Below are 24,389 nucleotides of genomic sequence, written 5' to 3'. Positions count from 1 at the left end.
CTGCACCTCAGCAGCCCACTCAAAATCGGTCCTCTGCTCCGCAGCCGTCTCCCGTGGTCCGAAGCACCCTGCTTCATTAAACTAACACCCAGCAACTCTGCTTCCAGGACTGAATCCTGCAGATCTGCTCCAGCAGGTGAACAGAAGTAACACTGTCGCCACAATGGCAAGGAACGCTGGGCTCTCCTGAACGCCCAAGAGATAACTGGTTACAGAAATGATACAGAATCTCAGAGGGGGTGGGGGAATTCAGAAACTTGTGACAGACAATCGTCAAGTTGTACATTTTAATTTACAATGTTTACCAATAAAAATGATTAGTTACAAAAAGAAAATTTCTCTATACAAAATAAAGATTTTTTTTTTCATTCGGAAAGAGAATCCACTGTTGTGTCTTGCTTTGCCAAATCAAATCTCAAATAGCTTGCTTGGCTAAAATTATTCCCAAGAGATAGGTAATCCAGACAAGATTAATAGAATAACCAGCTCCCTAAGTATGTTTAAGAGGAAGAATGTAACGGACATTTTGCCTCTTCTGTAACGACCTGTAGAAAAACCTCTGTGCTCGGTGGCTGCGTTGCCAGGAGGGCCTGGAAGAGGCTCCGGCTCACTCACCACCAGGTTTCCGACGCGGAGGCTCCCCTCCTGCACAATGAGCGCACAGGCAACGGAACAGGGAAATGTACAAGTACCTTTTATTGTGGCCACAGGTCGACAACAGAATGTCTGACAGGTAGGGTTCAGGGTCTTCCCACCTCCTACCTCGCCATATAAGTTAAATACGAAGTACGCACAAACTTTATTAAAAAGGAGGAGCTGTGTTCACACCCCCACTTCCTGGGATAATGCACATCACGAGGAGTGGGGCAGAGAGCGGCCATCCTGTTAGTGCACAGCGTTCCTGGAAAGGAACTTGATCAGAAGGTCCAAAGCCTTTTAAGCTAAGTATGGCAGCCACACAACACTGCTCCTAGCAGTTTGCTTTCGGGATAAAAACATCCAATGAGAAACTGTAATTCTGCCACAAGCCTGGATCTCATGGGACAGCCCACCTGTAAGAAAGGAGTCGTGGGTATTTACGCTGGTCTAATGTACATTCATGACTCAAAGCGATCCTCTCAAACACAATGATTCTAAAGCCATCACAACCCAAAATGATGCGACTCACCTAGATGTGCTTGTACGAGCTCTTAGAATAGGATCTTCGTATGGAGGGGCTGCACCCTCCTCACAATTAACTCAAGTATTTGGCCACTGGGGGGGGGGGGCTGACAATTTAAATAGGGTATAAGGTTCTCCCTGCCACTCTACTCGATAAACATATATCCAGAATGAGGATGAAACGGAATCAACACCCAAGGGCCTTTCAAAGACAGCATCTCCCCGTGGCCAATGTGATTTGGAACTTTCCAGCACAGGACAATCCGGCTGTATTCTGGATGCACACCCAGCCAGTATGCCTCACACATGGGATGCAAAGGGATTACGCCCACCAGTTTAAATCTGCGTGAGATGCACTAGAGTTGCCATCACTTAACTCAGGACAAAAAATGGCTCACGACAACCTTCCCACCTTACTGACACCAATCGGCAGCCCTTGCTGTCCTGGTGGTACTTTCTGAAATAGAAACTTCTGAAGAGGTGGCGAGAGGGTGCAAGTGATACCGGGTCACAGCGACAGTAAAAGCTGAGAAAAAGCCCTCCGCCCGCTGTTCCGGGTCTTCTCCCCTATCGCTACAGTTCTGCCACCCAAGGGAGGAGAGGTTTGAACAAGTTTTTTGTGACCAAGCCTTGGCAAAAATCAATAAACACGAGAGCTTGTCAAAGGCAGAGCCGGTTGATGGGCACCCTCCTCCAACTGCAAGTCTGGGGCTGGAGAAAAGGGGGGGGCGTGTGCGAGGAAGAGGCACGAGTGCCGCAGACGACGGCCTGGTGGCCCAACCCCAGACGCCCAGGCCGGTGAAAGCAGACAACCACCTGCCAAAACCCACTATTCGGATGGAAAAGGAAGAGGAGACGCCCAAATACAGTCACTTCTGACATTTGTTCTCCATAGCAGTAAGGACTTGAATGAGAATCAGGAAACGTGGGGAACGCTTATATTTTCCTTCAGCATTTAGAAAGTGCCGTCTTGTACTGAAAGACTACATTCGGTGTGCGTCGGGTCCACCAGTGTCTGCTGGAAGGCAGGTGTTACGCACACCCAGCCCCGGGGGGATTCATCGAGCAGAGTGGCCGGTGGGCAGGCCAGAGGCCACTCCTTCACTGGTCCCCAAGCCGAAAACCCTGTCCCCAGTGGTGTCTGCCGCCTCCACCGTTCTGATCAGCAGCTCGCCTCATGCTAGCGGGGGGCACGCCAAATCCCGAGACCCCTCCTCTCCTGCTGGGGAGCCAGCGGTACCTGGAGCAGAGCAGGGGACAAAGGGAGAGAAGACAACAAGGTCACTGCCGCGCAGCGAGCAGGCCGTCAGCACATGCCCCTTCCCGCGTCCCCGGTCTGTCACACTGAGTTGTATTAGTCTGTGGCCCGTGGAAGATGGAGGGCAATCCTGGTCACTTGCCTTCTCGGCACTTAGCTCAACTCCCTGACCACAGAAGCACTCACTTTTCGGGTTTCTTAAATTTATTAAGTTTTCAGCTAAATTCACACTCTAAATCTTTTTTCTGATTATGAAAGTAATTTATGCAGAATGTGAAAAATATTATTCCCACAAGACTGACCACCAGGAAAAAAACACCTATATGTATACTATTTTCATATATCTACACACGGACCAAAGGACACTAACTAAAGCCATTTCCGAAGGACAGTGTGCAGCCGTGTGTTTCACCCCCACGGCGTCTCCGCCATCAGGCGACTGGAGAGGGCGGCTTTGTGTCCTGGAGTTCTGGGTGTGTTTCTGAAGTTTATTCACAATCCACCTTCCAACTACATTCTTCCCATCTCCCAGATGGTGGGCAAGGTGAAGAGAAGGTTTGCTGGTCTCCCACCTTACAGTTTCATAATTTAAGAGTCACTGAACAGCTAAGAAAACTTAAATCCAAGTCCAGGTTCTCAGTCTTTCCAACTACTTCCCTCCCTGGACTCTTAGTAAACTGGGACTATGTTTCAATCTATTCCCCGTCAGAAAGGGGAAGACTGAGGCAAGGCCGGGTAAAGCTCCTCTAAACTGACGGGGGCTCGAGGGACAGCCATCAGCACTGGCTGACACTGCCCCTGGGCCTTCGGGCCCCTCCCTCTAAACAGAAAAATAGCTGCACGGGGCAGGGAAGAGGATCTGTCTACTTTCCTAGGTACGATGCAGAATAACAATGCACCTGAGAGTTCGCTAACTCACATCTTCCCCCGAACAAACACCGCTCCAGCGCTAGGTCAAAACGCATTTCCAAGCACCATCTCTGAAAATTCCCAGGACACCCTGGTGTCCCAACTCCTCTGAAGAACATCAGAGACAGACACTGAAAAAGGCAGTGCTGGGCCGTCCTGCTTTGGTTCTTACTGTAAGACAATATGGAAGCCATCTCCACTGCTTCAACAGAGAGTGAAATTAAATGCAAGTAATTAGTCTAAAAAGACACCCAATTATACATAATCAACAAAAATTTATGGTAATTTCAAAGCAGTTACTGTTTTTGCAAGGAACTACATTTTGTCATCTGATCTTTATGCAAAATGGAACAGAAGGGCTTCCACCAACAGAGAGAGCTCAAAAGGCAGGCAGGCTCCTGCGTGCTGTTGGTTTTGCCACTAGAATCTCCTATACTTTGTTGCCCACAATTGAAAAATATCTCCAAGCCATTAAGGCAGAATACGGCCATTTGAAATATAACAACTGCTGGCGGCTCCCCAGAACACCAAGCTTTCTTTTTGTTTAAACTGGTGCATCTGCCATCCGACTTGACAGCACTAGATCAAAAATCCAAGCCTGCTGTCACTGTGTGTCCTCTGATAATTAGAAAGCAGATTGGTCATTTGTTTCTATAGCCTGGAGGCAACTCCAGACTCGGAAGAGAAACAGGTTTCTTTTTATGCTCTTAAAGGAAAAAAAAATCAACAGCAGCAGTGTATTTCTCTGTATGTGTATTATATTTCACAATAAAATTATTTCAAAAACCTATCCCTAACCTAGAAAGGAGGGTGACGGTTTGGGGGTGGGAGGCCTATGCAAGTTTCACTGCCCTCATGGACAGCTTGGAAGAACGACAAACTGCAAAACATTAAAACAAGCGAGACGTGAAAGGGTCTGGTGTGCAAGCTATTACTGCAAATCCCCAGCTGGAGACATGCGCCCAGAAGGTGCGACTGCCAGGCAGGCCGTGACACTCGGGTCCTTGCTCCCACAGCCTTCTGCTCCAGGGACAGAATGGCCACACTACTCCTCACATGCTGACATGCGTCAGCATCCCTGCTGGCTCGTCACTCCCCCACACCCAGCCTCAACCACAGGAGCGGGCTGAGGGCTTGTGTTTGCTGAGCACCGACTACGCCGCCTCCAAAAGCGTACCTGACCCCTGCGACCTGATGAGCTGGGGCCGCCCCCCAACCCACTGACTGGCGAATGGAAGCTCGGAGGCTATAGTAGGTCAGCTTCCCAACATCAAAACCGCTCAACGAGGGGAATGGGATTCCAACCCCAGTGTGTCTCGGAACCAGAGCTGTGCCCTCAGCCGCCTCACTTGAGTAGACCCTGAAAGCAGAGGACGATACAGACCTCAAGTCTCACTTTAACTTTGAGAAGTCCCACAAATAGTCGGATCTCTCATAGAGAAGAGTCTTCCATGGCTGACCAACAAGCTAACACCCTTCCTCACTGTCCTCACCCAAACTCTGGGGCGACAGACCTGCTGCCCTGGCCCACTGCCACTCACACTGGGCTGACACGGGTGTCCTGCCCCCTCGCCTCCCTGTGCCGCCTGAGTCGGGCCTCAGAGGCCCCTGACGGGTCCTGTGGGGCTTCCATCCCCAGCTTCCCGCGACTCTGTGGCCAGAGCAACTCGTTAGATGGCCCCCATTTCTTAGGGAGAGGTAAACCCTACCCCTCGTGGAGTTTTTCATCAGCATGCACGAGAACATAGGCTGTAACATGACTGTTCAATGGGAGAAGGAAAAAAGACACTCACAGAAACTGCGGTGTGGACAGAAAATTTCTTCCTCCCAAGTCCATCGGGTATCTGAACATGAGGAAGAAATAGAGATGTCCGACCAGATTTCCGATGAGCTCATTGATCACCCTGCAAACAGAACCAAATCAGTTCACAGACATTACACAGTGGAGGGGCAGCCCGTGTTAACTAGAGCGGGGAGCAGGTCCTTCACGGCTGCTCGCCCTGGCCCCTGCAGCTTGGTGGCAGGTCCAAGATACGCCCTTCTGTGGTCTACGCAGCAAATGTGTCCTGAGGGAGAAGGGAAACCATCCTGCTGGACCAAGGGCGCTGGCCAGTGCTCCTCAAGGCCAGCTAGCTGCCCCTCTGACACCTCTTTCAAGCCCCAGCCCAGCCTCAAAATATTGTTTTTGCTACTTCCTGCCTTAAGAGTTGGGAAAGCTGCAAACTTTTGAATGCTTCCAGGCAGGAACAATGTATTTACGAAACATGGGCAAGGAATGCAGGCCAGCAGGAGAGAAGCACGGGAGCAAGGAGCGGAGGGCCCTGAAGGCTCGCTCCCCATTCCTGGCGCCAGGAAGCACCCCCCTCACCTCCCATGTCCTCGGGTAAAACGTCACGGAGGGAGATCATTTCAGAAAGGTGACCGTCACCTTGTAACCCTACAACAAGCAGTGGCCTTCTTTGGTTTTCCCATGGCTTACACAGAGGCCACTTCAAGGTTTTTTCCGTCCACTCTTCCCATTACATATCCTTCCTTGTCTTCGCTGCAATGTGATTCCTGCCAGGGACAAACCAACAAGTGCAGACGCTGCCCTTCGGGTGGCGGGTGGCCTCGCCAAGCTCAGAACTGGCTCTGCTCTGAACAGAGTCTGCTCGCTTGATGCATTCGTTTCTTCCCAGTAATACACAGTAGAAGTTAGGACCAGACGTACTAAGAATTAGTACCATTAGAATCCTTTCAACATTAAAAATACTGTGCAGTATAAGAAATGGGGGGCTCTCAAAACAGTTGCATGTTGGGAACCCCCTCTTAGAATTCTGACTGGAGGCATTCAGGGTTTTCCTGTGTCTTCACGCTGATTCCAGACTAGAAATTCACCCTGATGGTCCAAACTTCTGTCCCATCCAACCATGTACACAACAACTTCCCGTCTGAGAGTCTGTATTTCCATGACTGGCGAGCAGTTTCCAAGGCCTTGAGGCCAAATAACACAGTTACTACTATACGCACAGTGCTCACGGGAGTCCATTCAGATACAAATTAGACCTACGTGTGCTCTGTCTGGAAGGAATCCAGAAATGAATATTTACTCAAAAACACACACGTGGAAGTCTATTGTATTAAAGAGCTAACAACAAAAAAAAACGATCATTCAATGCTAAAATGTATCGCCAGCCTGCAATTTAATCAACTACAAGAAAATGAAATTTTGCAAGTATAAGGTTTCAATGCCTCAATGTTGAGATTCTTTAGCATTTTATAAAAATTAGAGAAAGAAGATAAATAAGCATGGAAGCCATCCAAGGATTTGTTTCCAATGAAATAAATCAAACAGGGCACACTCTTTGGGTTTCTGCCTGAATCAGTGCTTCCCAAACAGCTTTTCTCTTTTGAACTCAAATTAATGAGTGTTCCCTCTCAAAAAATAAATAATCTAATGTTACTTACGAGCCTCCGATGATATAGTTGAATCCGAGGATAACCCAAGGTAAGTAACAGGCCTGGAAAAGAGTGACACACACGTGAGTACCACCCCGAGAGGGGCACCTCTGGAGGGGCAGGAAGGGGCAGGATGGGCACTGCCAAAGGCTCTATGAACCCTGTGCAAAGCCAGAAACTTCTCCGGTCACCACAGTGACTCCTGCTGCACTTCAAACTTCCCACCTAGAATCAGACCTCTTCACATACCAGTAACCAGAGACACAGGTCTGCGCTGACGGTTTCAAACGCAACACGTCCTGCTGAGTTACTATTAACAAAGAGCTCCCAAAAGTAGGTGAGTGTCCTACGTTATTAAAAACCTGGTCCAGACCTAGCTGCTGTGGCTCAATGAACTGAGTGCCAGCCTGTGAGCCACAGGGTCGCAGGTTCAATTCCCAGTCAGGGCACATGCCTAGGTTGCAGGCCAGGTCCCCAGTAGAGGGTGTGTGAGAGGCAACCACACATTGATGTTTCTCTCCCTCTCTTTCTCCCTCCCTTCCCCCTCTCTAAAAATAAATAAATTTACTATAATAATAAAAAATATGATCCATAATAGAATCACATTAAGACTCCAACCAGCACGCTGCTACCAGTAAATTAAAATATCCCATCTTTTTAGGTTCTCCTTTTACACATTCCACAAAATTACTTGAATTTTTATCTCTTTACACACTGATATTGTAAATTAATTCTCTCCCAAATAAGACAGCTCTGCAGATGAAGTGAACAGCTGAGCACCTTACAGGTTCAAGACATCATTTGAAGAGTTCAGGGCGTCACAAGGAACTTTACAAACTAGTAAGGAAAGGGGTGCACGTAAATAACCTGAAGGTAGGATGTGAGAAGTACTGCAAAAGGAACACAAAATATTGCAGAAGCCAAAAGGCATGACTAATTCCAGACAGGTGACCCGGGAAACACACATGTTCCGTTCCGACTCAAATTAAGAATGGGTAGGATTTGCATGAAGAATACTGAAAAACTGTTACAGGTGGGAAACTGTGAGCGAAGGCACTGAAGAAGTGCACACAAAAAACCCCGACACAATGTTTTGGCTAAAGTGTAACCCACGTAACAGGGAGTAGTAAGAATGGATTTTAAAAGGGAGGGTTTCACAGGAGTATCTTTCCCTCCTTCTCTCCACCACACACACCTATGTGACATCGCTCAGGGACACACGCTGAGGGGCCTGAGGCAACGAGGCAACCCGGCAACGCGGCAGTGAGCAGTGATCCTCAGCAAAGGCCTCTGGGCTGCTGAGGAAATCCAGGAGAGAGGGGGCTTGCCTATGGTATACTGACTGCTCTGCACTGACCTCTTCTGGACGAGTCAGAAAGTACACCTCTGGGCTGAAGAGGCATTTCCGCAGACAAATGAAAATTTTCCCAACTAGGTTCAAGTACCTTAAATCGTGTTCCGAACCAAAACGACACAATCATCTCTCTGTTCAGCTGGGCCCAGACATAAAGCACTGACATGATCAGCGGGATCATCAGCAACTGCAAAAGAAGTCAACACGTGAAGGCGAGGCTCCCAAGACCCTCACACCAAGGCTCAGTGTGAATCCACGGCTTTTTTTTTTTTTTGCCTCTCCTCTCCAAACAAATCCTCACACAGCCATTCAGGAAGCAAAAAGAAATTCAACTCATTAGAGTTATAAGTTGATCCTTCTAATAAATCATACAGTGTTTATGCTACAAAATCCTATAAAATAGAATACAATTATGTTATTTTAGACAGATTCATAAATATCAGGGTCAAGCTCTGTTATCTGAAAAAAGCAGGCATAAAGCTTTACTTACTGTATATTTGTCAATTTTTAAAAAATGTATATCCTCATACATGCACAGAAAATACTGAATAACCATCACTCTCAACATTCAAACATGATGAAGGAACCAGAAATGAGTTAGAAAAGTAATGGTTTTGCTAACTCATGTAAGGTCTTCAAAATAGAAACACCTATAATTCTATCATTTCAAACACCACATAATTAACCCCGCAGTTAATGCAATTTAAACTTCCATGTAAGGCCTTTAATTATACACATGACACACAAAAGGGCCAACAGACAGTCCCAACTCACCTGCATGTCCATGGCCAAGCCAGTAATCTTGGTTTGTCAGTTAAAGATCAGACAGAAACAGGGCGTTCTGCACCCAGCGCAAGTTCGAGTCCTGCCGGTGCTCTGAAGGGACACCCTGCTCTACAGTTCAGGCGGCTTAAAACATCCCAGCGTGCAAAGGGGCCTACTAATCTTCATTATGAATACTGTCAGACCCTACGATGACAAGGACAGGGCAGAGTGCCTGCCTCGGCACACACTCAGTTTGGTCGCCTGTGTCCTCCTGCCTGGCCTGGCCTCTGCATCTCGGCCTCTCCCCTTGGGCCAGAACCAGGAGATGCCTGTGCATCTGAAACAAATGATGACCCTGCAGGCTCGGGGATCCACGGCGTGGCTCAAGTCCAAAACACTTTTTTTTCTTCCCTTAAAGGAGGAGAAAGGAACCCAAAGTGCCCCATTTCCTGGCTCCTGGCCATGTGTCAGTGGAAGCCCCAAAGCAAGGACCTGAGCCACCAAGTCCCTTCTGCGGCTCTCATCATCTGTGGAGGGCCACTGAAAACTGTGATCACAACCCAGCGGAGACATGGGCCCTGTCCTTTCCCGGGGCTGGGTCTTTACGGAGGGACTGCTTTACTGCTTAGGACCCCAAGACAAGGCCAGCAATGCAGTCAGAAAAAGATGCTGCTGGGAAATTAATTTTCTGTTCAGGACCACAGATTTCAAAAGCTGTCTGAGGCCTGGAGCCTCTTTGTGCTGCAGTCAACAAGCTGTCATGCGTGAGCACACAGAGAAGCGGGAACAAGAAGAGGGAAGAGCAATAAAACTCGGCCGAATGTGGGAAAATCCCAGAGGTGATGGCAGGAGAACGTGCCGCTCAGGGGCTGCACGACTGACCACAGCCTTTAAAGAGCTTCGCTGTCAACTGTGGTAAACGAGGGTGCAAACGCGGTCACTTGAAGTGCCGTACAGAATGCTGTTCCCCAAACCTCGGGGAAAGCAAGACTGGCTCCTCTGCGGCCCAGAACAACAGACTGAAGGATACCACGATGCAGATCCAGTTGAAGAGGAGCATGAACAGGTAGTCTGCTGGCCTCCCATCAAAAGCACCTAGAAACAAAGTCAGGCCAAATAAATGTCACAGTTCAGAAGTTCAGAACAAAAGAATCACTTCTATGTAGAGAACTACTTTAAAAAAATGGAGGAAACCAAACGAGAATATTGTGAAATCACTCCTCTCAAATAAGAGTAAATTTTTAAAAATGTCTAAATTCATGTCTACATAGAGCCCTCACCTGCAGCCACCCAGGAAGGCCCGGCCCGCGTCCTCCCGACTGACCCTGGTGAGCAGCGCACTCTGACGCCGACGTCTGAGCAAGGCCCACAGGGAGGACTCTGGCCACAGTCCTGAGATGCCACCACGGCCTGCCAGCCTTCCCTGCGAGGCCCTCGTCATGACCCGATGACGTGTCTGTGATTGCGTGGTCAACCCTTCTCCCTGCACTCGTCTGTGAGCTCTGCCAGGGGAGGGGCCCTGTCTGTCTGGCCGACCACTGTGGCTCCGGCAGCAGAAGGATGCCGGGAGCTCCTCCCTGTTATTACCCGCCCCCCCCACACACACACACACTCTGTATGTCTGTCCGTCCCCACCCCCCAGCACTCAGTCCAGCACTGGGCTGGCAGAAGACTCCGTCCCCACCATCCGGGAACCTCCAACCCAGCAAGGGAAAACTGCGGGGGCAGGGAGGGGGACCAGCCAAAACTCTCCAGAGCCTCTGACTCTTAGCCTTCAGACTACATCTGGGTAGAAGACTGCAAAGACCAGACCTCCTTGTTACAGACGAGGGAATAAAGTTTCAGGAGCAAAGTCACGTGGCTTGTTCGAAGCAGAGTGCAGTCTAATAACCGGTTTAGTGTTCTCGTCACACTGCACTGAATGCCAGGCTCTGTCTCATCACTAGGCACAAAAGTCACCAACGGGCCCGGCTCCCCCTACCAAGGGACAATCTTCCAGCCTTGGGCTGGAAGACTGGGGAAGAGGCCGAGAAAGGGAGCCTGTGGCTGTGAGGTCCCCCGAGCTCAGACATTACCTGCGCTCCCTTCCAACGGAAACAGCCCTGACAAGTGTTAGAAAGGCAAACACATCGATCTACAAAAAAACTGACTTCCAGCAGATGTCTCTCCTTTTTCCTTTCTCTCTCCCCTGCCACCTGAAAGGCACACTTCAGCCACAGGGTTAAGGATGCTTAATGGTAGGGGATCCCTCTGATGTTTCAGAGAGGAAAGTCTAACAAATACTTCTGAATTTTAATGATAGTTTTGCTTCCTTTTGATGTGGCTTTGGCTTTGTGATTTCTAAGGAGTCTTTAAATTGAATATTTAAAATACTGTAATCACATAAACTACAATAAACTATCTTATTATTTGGTAAGCCTGCAACTGAGGCTTTACAAATTAACTGGCCTCGAACTGCAGTCCTTGGTTAAAATAAAAAAATATAAATGATTCGGCCAGGCAGGAGCGCGTGCCCGTGGTAGGGCAGGGACCAGGGACTGGGGACCCGACTCCAGCCCCAGCTGTGCTCTCTCTCACTCCTGTGTGACCTGTGGGATATGTCCTCACCTCTCCAGATCAGTGTCTCCTTGTCTACAAGATCTCACTTAAATGGAAAGACCTTGAAAGTTCCTCTCTATACAAAAGTCCACAGCTGCATTACCCATACATAAGAGCCAAAAACTGAAGAGTCAAATAGAAACATAAAGTGCTAATTCCATACAATGGAATTGTATTTGGCAACAGAAAGAAGTGCTAATATACGCTACACAGAAGAACCTTGCAAACACCACAGTGCGTGAAAACAGGCAGTCCCAGTTTCAAAGACCATGTGTTATATGATTCTGTTTATAAGAAACACCCAGAATTACATACTCGCAAATGGCTGAAACATTGAGTTTCATGTTACGTGACTTTTACTCAGGAGAAAATTAACCTTTCTCTCTACTTTTGTAAGTATTTGAAATTTTTCCATAATAAAAATTTTAAGAACTTGTCGTGGGTCATCTACACTTACTCTAGAGTTTATTACTAATATTAAAAACCAAACCAAACAAAGCATTACTCCAACAACTTAATCCTCAATTAAATTACATCCCAGGGTAGACTAACTAAGCAAGTTGGTATTGTTACCGGTCCCAGTGGGACAAGGGAGCAGGAAAACCATCGATTCTGGTGGATTTCAGGATCGAACCCTTGATATGACGCTAAGGGTCCCGTTGTGAGTCTCACCTCGGCAGAGTTCACTTTCCTTCCATCTTTTTCCTCTGCCAAACAAAGACAACGAGCTAGGTCCCTCCCGGGAGTAACAGTCTACAGCCTGACACTTTGTATTAATGGAACGGTTTCTGTCTTTTAAAAAAGCACCTAGTAGCAAATGCCAATTTAAGGAGAGATTATGTTTGACACATAAATGCCCATTCTTCTAGTTCCCTGCAGTTAGGAGGCTGATTTGCAACGGGCATATTGACAGACTTAAGGGTGGTTCACAGCTCTCCATCATGAGCTAAGGCCAGCAGGTTTACAAAGTCTGAAATCAACCAGCCTTTTCAAAATCATTATGTTCGCATTTTGACACAGCAGTATCAATTTACTGCTCTTCAGGATAAGCAACTCAGTACAGCCGCCAGATATTGTAGGAAATAAATAACAATCAGTAAGAAACCTTGTAAGAAGAGCTTTCTATAAGAAAGCTTATCCATAACATCACAGAGGAAATCATACCTGATAAACTATCATATTACTGAACCCTGACTCTACAAGTATATTTTAATGTTCAGTGACTCAATTACAGAGAATAAGTCTAGGTTTTTTATGGCGTAAGGTAGGGCTTTTCAGCCTCAGTCTAGATCTGTATACTTCAGCCTGACTGTGCACTAAAGGGCAAGGACTGCTGTGTGACAGAGATGAGTGAGATGTCACACTCGGCGAAAGGCAAACAGCACAGCCACTGAGGACATGGGCAAGACTTGCAACCCCCTGGTCTTGCTGGGTTTTTTCCACCTATGAAATAGGGCACTGCTACTTACCCCTGGTGATGATGCTGTGAGGGTTCAAACCCAACATTCTAAGTGCCTAGAAGAGTACTGACTATCATAATGCCAACTGCTCTCAAAATCCCTCTGAGGAAACACGTGGATTAGCAAATCGGACAGAAACGACTGGGTAACATACCTGTTTCAAGCCGTGTAGAATACTGATACAAGAAATACAAATTGACCAAGTACAGAAATCCCGTTCCTGGACCCACAGGGAAGAAAAAGGCAGCAGTGACTGGTCTCCAAATCTGTCCAGATCAAAATAAACACGGCCGTTAGTTTCTCTAAGTCTGCTTAATTTTTTTTCCTTTAAACTACAGAAAATTAACTCTTGCAAAACATTCTCTCCAACGATGAGAACTAGTAAGGGGACACCAACGGTATCAGTCAAGAAAACAACTGAAAGGAAGTTCATACCAGTTACAATCACATCAGTATGCAGATTAACTAGAGAAAAGCCACAGCACAAAGTAAGCGACGAATATTTCTAAGCAAGTTGATAAAAAAATCACATGGTTAGTCTCTACTATAATCAAGCACATAAGTAAGCCTACCAAAAACAAATTACGGTTTCCAACAGTACAGTATTACCTCTATTCAGAAAAATAATAACACTACTTGGTTGACAAATCTTGTCAAAAAATGTCATACTCAAAAGGTGAAGTAAAAGAAGACCCCCCAAATGCTTTTTAGGCAATATAGACACTTGACTCTATAGTACAACCCTCCCCCCGCAAAAAATTAATAACAGGAAGTTATTAATTTCCAGGTGCCTATGCTGAAAAGTAGGCCTCTCACCTGGCCCTCGGTCTCCCAGTTCCCCGCCCAGCAACCACGGATCAGTTTCTTGTCTTACTTTCTTTTTTTTTTTTTTTTTTTAATTTTATTTATTTATCTTTAGAGGGGAAGGAGAGAGGGAGAGAAACATCAATGTATGGTTGCCTCTAGTGCATCCCCTGCAGGGAACTGGCCTGCAGGGAACCTGCCCGCAACCCAGGCATGTGCCCTGACTGGGAATCGAACTGCAATCCTCTAGTTCACAGGCCCGTGCTCAATCCACTGAGCTACACCAGCCAGGGCTTCTTGTCTTACTTTTAAGAAATAATAGTACGTGTTACTATTACCCATCCCCTCCCTTTCTCCCTACCTTATATCACACTGTTCCATACCTGTTTCAGTCCCTTGAAAAATACGTTTATTGCCATCACAGTATTCTTCTTATGTGGATATCTAAACTTCACCTAAACTGTTACAATGCTACAATGAATATCCTCTTTGTACATATACACGGAAGATAAATTCCTGGGAGTCATTCTGCTAGACCAGACATCTGCATTTAATTTTGGTAGATTTTGCCAAATGCCTACAAAAATGTTTAGCCAATTTATACTTCTTCCTAAAATGTAGATTAATGCTTGTCTTCTCTGAACACCCTCACCAGTTAGTGTATTTCATATTCACCAATCATGTTTTTAAAACTTATCATTGCCTTTCTTCATTTTTCTGCTAGATTTGTGTATTTTTACATATTATGAAAATTTCCCTTTCTCACTGTAGCAAATATTGTCTGGACTGTCATTAGCTTATGCTTTTATAATACTTTGCCACGTAACAGTTTAATTTAATGTAGGCAAATGTATCATGCTTACAAGATACTTTTCTACTCCAAGAAGACAAGAGCTCACAGTTTCATTTTAGCACACTCATGGTTTACCTAAGGAGTAAGGAAGAGACCCAACTTATTTTCTTGATGGTCACTCAGTTCTCCCAATCCTAGTCACAGAGCAACCTATCTTTGCTCCGTGTATTTGAAAAAGTACCTTGATCATATATTTATTCCTTTTCATGTTAAGGTCTATTTTTAGATCATTCTGTTTAGAACTGAATTGCTATACCCATACCCAACTGATTTCTAGTTTTATGATGTTTTCATACTTGGTAAAGTTTCATAATTAAATAATTCCCCTTCTTGTTTTTCTTCTACATTTGTCACAATTTCCTCGGCTGGTCTCAGTATTTTATTTTTCTAAATGAACCAGAACCAACCCCTGTATTATAGCAATGGGACACTGCTGCGGTACCAGCCAGGAAGAAGTCTTTCACAGCGTTTACAGCTTTCCATAGAGCTGCTGCTTTCTACCTCTTCTCACACCCCCCCCCCATCAAAGCTGAATTATCTTATCGTCTGGGCTTCGTGGGCTTTCCAAGGATAGAGCTCTATCTGTAAATAAAACTGTGCATCTAATCCCATACTTGTCTAACTCACTGACGAGCACCTCCAGAACATGGTAAATAATAGTGGTGGAGGTAGATGGCTTTCCCAGACGTTTGGAAATGCCAGCATAATGCTGGCTTTCAGCTTGAGCGCTACGTGTCTCACTGCACCGCACACAAGACACAGCCACAGCTCAAGGAGTCCTCGGCAGCGGGGAGGCTGTCCAAAGAAGCAAGAGTGGGTGGAGGGCCGGGAAGTGTGGTCCTGGAAAAATGAGTACGAAGCCCCGAAAGATGGTAAGAGCACAATAAATGCAGGGGGGTGTGGCCAACTATTTGGGTGTGGCTGGAACAGGAGAGGGCAGCGACCGGCGGGGCGGGGCCAGACACCAGCTGGCTGGCGAGATCAATTTTCCTATAGTAGACCACTCAGAGCTGAACTCCCTGTGGAGGGAAATGCACTTCGCACACCCAAACAGCGACTTGGCAAGAACTGCGTATTAAACCAGGAGAAGAAATTAGCATTCATTTTGGTTTATTCACAATTTTATCATAGAAGCACTGGAGCCTAGTGGAAAAAACACTAGAAATGATTTGAGAAGGCCTAGATTAAAGTCTTGGTTTACAAGAGCTCACTGCAGTCTCAATCACCACCTGCAAAAGGGGAGGGAGGATATGCTAATATTTGACCTACTCTGACGAATGGTTTTTTTTGCTAGTGTGCCGTTCTGTTCATGCACTGATTCGGGAGGTGGATGTCACAGAAGAGGCAGCAGGACGAGAAAAGGTTAAGGAATGTCTAGTAGGTAAGCGGCAGAGCCGTAGTTCCGTTTCCACCCGACTCCAGAGATGACGACACCAAACCCCACTGTTACAATGCCTCTCACAAGCAACATCACTATCACGAGGCAAATGACAATTAGTGGACATTTTCAGTTCTGCTGCACTTCCATAATCCAGATTTTTCCTGCCTACAACAAACCTTGTGAACAAACACCAGAAGCGAGCAAGCCCTGGCCTTGGCTCTTAAGTGGCCATGGGGCCTTAAGATGCCCCCTGCCATCTATCTGCCCTATGACTCACATCGTCCTTGTCTCACGGATTGTGTAAAAGGCTGGAAGTGGGAAAGCGCATTTAAGAGGTGCTTTGTAGAAAACACGTTTCTGTATGGACGTATGACCAGTACGATCTTTTGGGAGTTGCGCACCGACCTGGATTTTACAAACGCACATTTTAAACTCCCTCCCCCCCCAAGTCCTGTAAGTTACTAGAGGCCCAATTTTAGAAAGAAAAAAAAACCTCCGTTTTTTCTGACTACATTTTTCACTAACACTGACAACATGCACTATTTTTAGCCACGGCGAGCACCTGTTCTTAGGAAATCAGTGTCTGTCAAAACACCTCACTTCTGTTCCCTGTTCATTAAGCTTACCCTTGCGTTATACTAGCTTTCATTGATCTAAGAGTGTTATTATTTTTGTATTACTTTAAAACTAGCACTCGAAAAGACAAGGAGAGAGTTTGTCTCTTCAGAAGGACACAATGTAATACAGTATTTCTGAAGTCCCCATGGAGGGTCACCCTCCTTTCCTCTAATCAGTATGTAAACAGTTGTGATGAGGACAAGGCCTTACCTTCAGGGATGGGGTCGGGGAGGGATGTGTTCAACCCTGGAAAGCCTTCACGGATCCCTGTAGAGGCAGCCAGGTGCAGCACAAAGAGCCCAAGACTCGCAGACGAGGTCTGCGGGGCTGGTGTGCCGGAAGCTTCGGGGGGCATCCCATTTTAACCCCAGGGCAACCCCAAGGCCAGAACCATAGTTGCCCAGCTTGGTCATAAGGAAAGCTGGTCCCTTGTTAGAGCTTAGGTAACCCACCCACAGTTCCTCACTTAACAAGGGCAAGAAGCCCAGATGTTCACTGGCACGAAGACCTTCGAAAAACAGAAGACGCTGTTCTTTAGTTTAGTCCAACGACTTCTGGAGAGAATGATTAGTTCAACAATCCTTGAACTAAAGTTCCCAAACGATCTGCTACTGAAATAATCACACATGCCATCCAGAATCTGGAGCAGGCTTTTCTTTTATTAACTATCAAAAGGAAAGGTTTTTCTGAAATGATAAGGATTGGTTGACTTGGAGTTAAAAATCTGCATGGATCACCAAGCAACAAAAGAAGAGCACCCGTGTGCCAAATGCTGATATTAGCAGACTGTGACTTTTTGGGGGGACACACTAGGTACGCAAGAAAAACAAATGAAAGGCACTCCATCTCGGTTGAAGACGTTGAAAGAGCTACTAGAAGCCATCAATTCTACTCAACAGAAATGCATACCTATGTTCACCAAGACATGTATGTACCAGAATGTTCCCAGCAACACTATTCATTCTAGCCAAAGCCAGAGACTACCCAAGAGGTCCAATGCCAGTAGAATGGGTAAATAAATGGCGGTCTAGTCCCACAATGGAACCATGTGGGGAAGAGCCGTCTCCAGCCACGAGCAAACACACAGGCAACTCTCAAACGTACTGATAAGAGAATACTGTGCTACACGCACACGCCAAATCATAGTATTGCACACCTGAAACATACAATGTTGTAAACAATTTTACCTCAGTAAGTAAATAAATAAAATCAGGGACAGATTTCAAATCCTGAGGTTGGAAATAGAGCGAGGAAGTTTGCCTCCTTCCTTCTATTGAACATTGTCCTGGAAGCTATAACCACTGCACTGCAAGAAAAATAAAGGTATGAGCTTGGAGAAGAAAACAGAGTAGGCACAAAAGAATACATATTGTATAACTGTACTTATACCACATTTTAAAAATGGCAAAAACAACCTATGGTATTAAAAGTCAAGAGAGCAGTCACCCTTGGAGGAGTGGTGGCCAGCAGGGAGCGGCAGGTCCATTTTGGGGTGTTGGTAATGTTCTGTTTCTTAATCTGGGTGCTGGTTAAATACATATTTCCAGTTCTTGAAAATTTAACAAGCTATAAATATGTAATACATCTGCTTTCCTGCTCGTACACTGTAACACAACAGAAAGTTAAAAAACAAAGCTATGTTCTAAGGGGCAACCTTATCTATGATCCACAGCCAAACCGTCTCACATACACACAGGACTGCTGAGGGAAGATTTGCAAGACTACTGTCTTGGTACCACATCCCAAGACACAAGCCAGTCAAGTGCTAACCCAAACCTTGGGGCTATTTCTCCGCTCAGCCTACAGACCAAGTTATTCTCCTTTTGGTTATGTGTGTACATGTCTCTCTTCCCCAGTGCACTCTTAAGGCTTGCTGTCACAGGTTAAGTGTGATAACATAAGCAAAAGCTTGGCAAATATAAGCACCAGCCTATTCACAGGTTTGGCTGATGCCATATGTTATTATTCCTGGAAACAATTTAAGAAACAACTTGAAAGCCCTGGCTGGCGTAGCTCAGTGGATTGAGCACGGGCCTGCGAACCAGAGTATCGCGGTTCGATTCCCAGTCAGGGCACATGCCTGGGTTGCAGGCCAGTTCCGGGCAGGGGACGCATGAGAGGCAACCACACATTGATGTTTCTCTCCCACTCTTTCTCCTTCCCTTCCCCTCTCTCGAAAAATAAATAAAGAAAATATTTAAAAAAAAAAAAAAAAGAAACAACTTGAGAGTTCGTATCTTCCCATCTCAAGTCAGGTTACTTTTAAGGGGGCAAAAAAAAGATAATAATCCAGCAGTTACATTTCAACTTCAAGTACAAATAAAAATTAGACTCTTACTGCTCACAAAGAGAAGGCAGTAGTAACAGGAATTATTGCTGGCTATTAAATAAAAGTGGCATTATTTCTGAATAAATTATTTACCAGACTATTTGCTGGGGTTTTACAAATATTTTTCTATCTTTTTTATATAATAGAGGAATAAAGTAGGTAACATAGTTCCTCAATTTGAACATACAATTTTTGTGTTTCTAAAATCAGGATGTATCTTACTATCAATATATTCATTAAATGTAAATTCTACGTTCCTCCCCCTCCAAAGCTGTATTACACTGATGGAGTGTCTTATAATCAATGGAGTTACAACAGAGTGAACCATCAGAACAGAGTTAATATGGTAGTAAATTATACCCATTTTAAAATAATGTTGTTTCTTGATCTGGGTGCTTATTACACACATGTATTTAGTAACTAAGAAACTAAGGCTCAGCAAGGGTAAATGGCTCGCCCTTTAAGGGTACGCGACCAGTGAGGAGCTACATCAGGCCCCAAAACCATGAGTCAACTACTTGAAATCCCAGTCTTTCCACTTACAGAAAAGGAAAAACAATTTGCAATCACTGACTGGGAAGAATCACTCACTCTCAACAACGTTAAATGCTTACCTATGTGTTTCGGTAGGTATTTTGCAAAGGAGTCAAATGAGAGGTAAGATCTTCCACTTAGGGAAGCAGAAACCAAAACGGCAGCTGGCTACGAACTGGGGTACCACTGATGCCAGGCTGTCTGTGGCGCCCTCCCAGGGGGCGTAATGAGGTAACATATGGGGAAGCACAATTCAGGTGGAAGGGGCTGCTGTTACTCTATCCAGAGAAATAAACCACCACCATGGAGGAAGCCATGGGAGATATAATCTCAGAAACCACGAGAGCAGTGGGAAATTGCAACCTCTCTTCTAGTGAATCAGGGACCAATATGAAGACATCTCCCACAGTGAACTGTTTGTTAATGGTGTTAAGTGTGAGGCACTAGGAACAGTGGACAACACGCCCATATGTTTCCACCTATCCAAAGTAAGGAGTAACACTTGGAGTTCCAAACCAACAAGTACTCAGAGGGCACAGATGAGGGAAAAAACACTTGTCACCTGCAACATAAATCCACAAATCTAAATCAGTCGCCCCAGCTTTATTTCAGCTGTTGAAGACCCAGCTTCTGAAGAAAAGATGAGCCAGCAGCAGGAAGCACACTACCCGCTGTTTGTCCTCACACCTCAGCCTCTCAGATGCAATCTTTCCTCCAACAGCTTCATTTGCAAACAAGCTCCTCTAGCAGGATCTGAAAGAGCTAAACTTGTCCACAATGGGTAGGAGTCACAGCCGCAGAAAGGTTTAAAGATAGGTCCTTTCACACCTGGGCAGCAGTGCGTTGTCCTGCCTCCTGCCTGCCCACAGTCTCGGGATAATAAGCCCCCAAGAAGCGAGGCAAAGAAGATGAGGAAATCATGGAAGGTGTGACATAAATGACAACTCTTTCTAATCTGTTCATCACTTTTAACATTATACACCTATGGTGTGTTAGAAAAGTTTTATTTTACTAACTGACTAGACAAGCGAGCAATATTTTGCAAGGCGGGTCTAAGCCAGTTTTGACCAGGTTTTCCCACAAAATGATTGACAGCCATGGCTCCTTCAGCATGCACAGCACCCACAGGCCACCACGCGTGGGGTGCCCCGTGTTCACTCAGTCAACAAGTACTTGCCAAAGCAACTAAAGTAGAAACGGTACGCAATTCTGGCTGCGAACCCAAATCACATTCTAACAGCTAACTGCCTACTTAACTTCTCTCTCTACTTGGGTGCCTAAAAAGCATCCCTAGGCCGTACATAAACAAAATATTTTTTTTAACACCCAGGAAAAGCATTAAGTTTTTAAGATGACAATAATAAATCCACTGAACATTGATATAAATAGATTTTTAAATGAAAACTAGTTTTCCAAAAAGTAAAATTAGTGAGTGAGGGATGTTTTACACTTTTACAACTGTCCTTAGTGTCTGCCTTCATGAAAGACAGCCAGATTCTCACACTTCTCCATTCCACCTGTTGTGACATGTTGCTTTGGTTGAAACACAGGAAGAAAATCTGACCTCACACAGATCTGTAGTTGCAGAGGGCAGAGTATTTTAGTCTTCTCAAGTAATTCAAAGTATAACTCTCACCCATACCTTCCCCCATTTCCAAACCTAAGGCTCCCTAAACATCTCCCATCTCAGCGCAGGGCTCCATCACCCACTGTGAAAACAGGGTCATCTTGGAGTCCGCGCCCTTCACACCCATTCAGCAGCAATCTTGCCCACTCCAACTCCCAAACCTACCCACTCCTATCTTCGCAGCTTCCGAGTCCCAAACGCCGTCTTACGTCCTAACTCGATTCCTCCCTCTCCCCACACCACGCAAGTCTCCCCCACAGAGTAGTCAAGGTAATCTTGTCAGTCTTTTCTTCACAGGTTCCAAAGCCTTCCTGGCATCTTCAAAGCCACAAAGCCCTATGATCCGGCCCAACCACAACTTTGCGCCCTCACTTTGTTGCACTCACCCCTGGCCATCTCGGTCCTCACCTCCAGTCCTTACCCCTATGGCTGACCCTGTACTCATCCAGTCTTTTTCCTGTTACTACTGCCTGCCTCTAAGCTTACCATTATTCCTTCTTCCGGGAAGACTGTCCCCAGAGCCACATCCGCCCAAAACTGACCCCTATCATTCAGATTTCAGTTCAGAAATCTTGAGTCTTCTGGAGCACTCTATCAAATGATCCACCCCTTAAGTTTCTCTAGCACATGCCTCTCTCATTTTCTTCATGGGAGCTGAAACTTTTTCTATCTATTTACTACTGTACCTCCAGTGCCCAATAACTGCCATGTACTCAAACCAATATACAAATGTGTGCTATGTGTCAGGTACTATTCTAGGTAACAAAGACACTGGTAAACAAGACAAAGATCTGGCTCTAATGAGGACTTATTTTCTGATGGGAAGTGGACTAACAAATGCCAAGTGGTGGTATGTGGCAAAAAATATTAAGGGTAAGTGAGACAACGTAATGGAGGGGCACTATTTTATGCTGTGCAATCAATAAGGGCTTTCCAAATAAGGTGGTATTTGGGCAAAGACCTGAAGGCAGTAAGAAGGTAAGCCATGGTTCTCTCTCTCAAGCAGAGAAACATGTGTAAAGAGATCCAAGGAGAGACCCAGGTAGCTGCTGAGGAACAGCTAGGCCTCCAGTGTGGAGCCTAATGTACAAGATGGACACAGCAGGAGATTAGGTGAGAGGCGGTAGGGATGGTGCTGGCCACAAAAAGGACTTAATTTTACTCATCAAGTTGAGAAGACACTGCAGGGTTCTGGGCAAAGGACTGGCAGGACCTGATTTATGTTTTAGAAGGATCCCTCCAGCTACAGAAAAGATGAAAGGAACAGGCTGGAAGGGTAATGGCTCACAGTAGAGAATGAAAAGGGACTGTATTCTGGTTATACACCTGAAGTAAACAGAATTTGCTGACAGTCTGAGGTGCCTAAGAGGAAGGGAAATCAAGGACGACTCCAGGGCTGTGAGCTTGAGCTCCTGCAGTAATGGCGTTTCCATTTCCTTCTAGAGCAAAGGGAGAAAGGGCTTTCAGTTTGGGACACACTACATTTGAGATACCTATCGGTCACCCCAGTGATAATTTCAAATAGATGGCTGGATGTACAACTCTAGAAATCAGGGGACAGATCACATAGGTATATCTGTATTTGAGAGTCTTCGGTTTATAAAAAGTACTTAAAGCCATGAAGCCAAATGAGATCAAATACGGCTGGGGAGAGTGTAGAGAAGAGGTCCTTTAGCTGGTCCCCGGGGCTCATGACAACATCCAAAGGTCATGAAGATGAAGAAACAGCAGACGACATTAATAAACCGTCGGTAAAAAGAGAGCAACAAAAGAATACTATCCACAGGCCAAGTAACATGACTTGAAATTCATGTGAGATCTTAGTATCTGACCTGCCACTGATTAAAGATTTAAGTCACAGAATCCAGAGAATAAAGACAATCTCCAGGAAACTAATATTCTCCTGCCAGTAACGTTATACTGGACTGTTTCTCTCGTGCTTAAAAAAAATAACAAGGCCTTCCATTTAGGGAATAATTTACTCTTTACTCCTTCCTTCGCATATTCAAGCTCTACACGCCAGATACTAACAAAGTTTTCGGGGCATGGAAAGGAAGATAAAGAAACTCACTCTTCGCACCTCTGACCTCGAATCACTCCTACAGGGGAAAAAAAAAAACCCATTAACTTAAAAGGAACTCAGCCGGATGTTGGGTAAGTTGACAGTCACAGGCCACCGACGTGGCAGAGAAAGGTCAGAGGGCACCAGCTACAGGTAAACCCACGCAGCTATCACCCGTGTCCAACAGTCTCACAACTCTCACAAACCTCCCTCCCCACTGCCTCCTTCTCTGACTGCAGAGAGCGAGAAGCACAATAATAACAGAAAAACGAAATCAGTCCCCTCGCCGGACCAAACAGAAGCCTCCACGCCCGGAGCCAACACGGCCGTCGCTCCAGACCCCTTAGCCACCACCCCGCCCCCGGACCACAGAACCCCGCCCTAAACTGCTGGAGCGGTCGCACTACAAATCCCACGAGGCACTGCGCGCTCGCCACCTGCCGGTCTACGCTCCGCCGCGGACCCGCCTGGGACCTGTAGTCGCTACTCCCCGGTCGCTGGTCAGTACCTGGAATCGGTAGAGAAAGGCTTCGGGCCAGAGGACGAAGTAGGCCGGGCTGATTAGCCCGAGTTTACCGACCAAAGGCACCGCGACGGTGGCGGCGAACCAGTAGCGCGTGATGGTTGGGATGCTCCTGAACCAGTCCCCGATGTCCGACATCTTCGCCTCTTAGCTGGCCAGGATGCACACAGCCGTCCGACTCCCCCTCCCAGCCCCTTCACGACACGACGCGGCCGTCACCGTCAGTGGAAGGTGTCGAGGCGGAAGCAGCCCAGGTCGCCGTGCAGAAGGCGGAGACCGGAGGACGTGGCGCCACCGAATTCGGACCAGCGGGAGAGCGTTTGGAGGCGAAACTTCCTCTTCCGGCAGACGGAGAGGACGTTGACCAGAAGTCCCGCCGCTTAAAGGGCAAGTACAGTTTTTTATCACTGGGCGGTTGCTCGCTGGTCCGAGAACGAGGCAATGAGAGGCGGGGCCATACGGGGTGGTGACACCGCAGGTGGAAAACAGAAGTTGCCAGGAGCAACGGCTAAAACTCCAGCCAAAGGTGAAGCTGACCGCCCTCCACCTAATTCACGGAAATTTTAGTAGGTCCACTTGAGCGATGTTTAATGGGGAAGAAGGTAAATAAAGCACATCATTCCTTATTATTTGTTCATTCATTCCACAAATGTTTGTTGAGTGTTTATTAGGTTCCGAGTGGAATTCTAGACACCGGAGGTGCTGCAGCGCTCAA

General features: G+C 46.3%; 1 protein-coding gene across 1 annotated transcript; it reads right to left on the bottom strand.

Annotated features, from left to right (window-relative positions):
* Window positions 1–273: 273 nt before the first annotated feature.
* DERL1 (derlin 1) lies at window positions 274–24,018 on the bottom strand. The gene is made up of 8 exons (XM_037166751.2): window positions 23,660–24,018; window positions 13,098–13,209; window positions 9,916–9,980; window positions 8,895–8,921; window positions 8,212–8,307; window positions 6,776–6,828; window positions 5,122–5,232; window positions 274–2,401 (listed from the first exon to the last, which is right to left on the bottom strand). Exons 1-8 carry the CDS (start codon window positions 23,810–23,812, stop codon window positions 2,263–2,265), a joined length of 756 nt encoding a protein of 251 aa, XP_037022646.1. The 5' UTR covers window positions 23,813–24,018; the 3' UTR covers window positions 274–2,262.
* Window positions 24,019–24,389: the final 371 nt, after the last annotated feature.

This window comes from Artibeus jamaicensis, unplaced genomic scaffold, assembly GCF_021234435.1.
Source record: "Artibeus jamaicensis isolate MK-2021 breed Jamaican fruit bat unplaced genomic scaffold, CSHL_Jam_final scaffold_916, whole genome shotgun sequence".
NCBI classification, from domain to species: domain Eukaryota; kingdom Metazoa; phylum Chordata; class Mammalia; order Chiroptera; family Phyllostomidae; genus Artibeus; species Artibeus jamaicensis.
The sequence above is the reverse complement of the archived record's forward strand: the minus strand, read 5'-3'. Positions and strand labels throughout refer to the sequence as shown.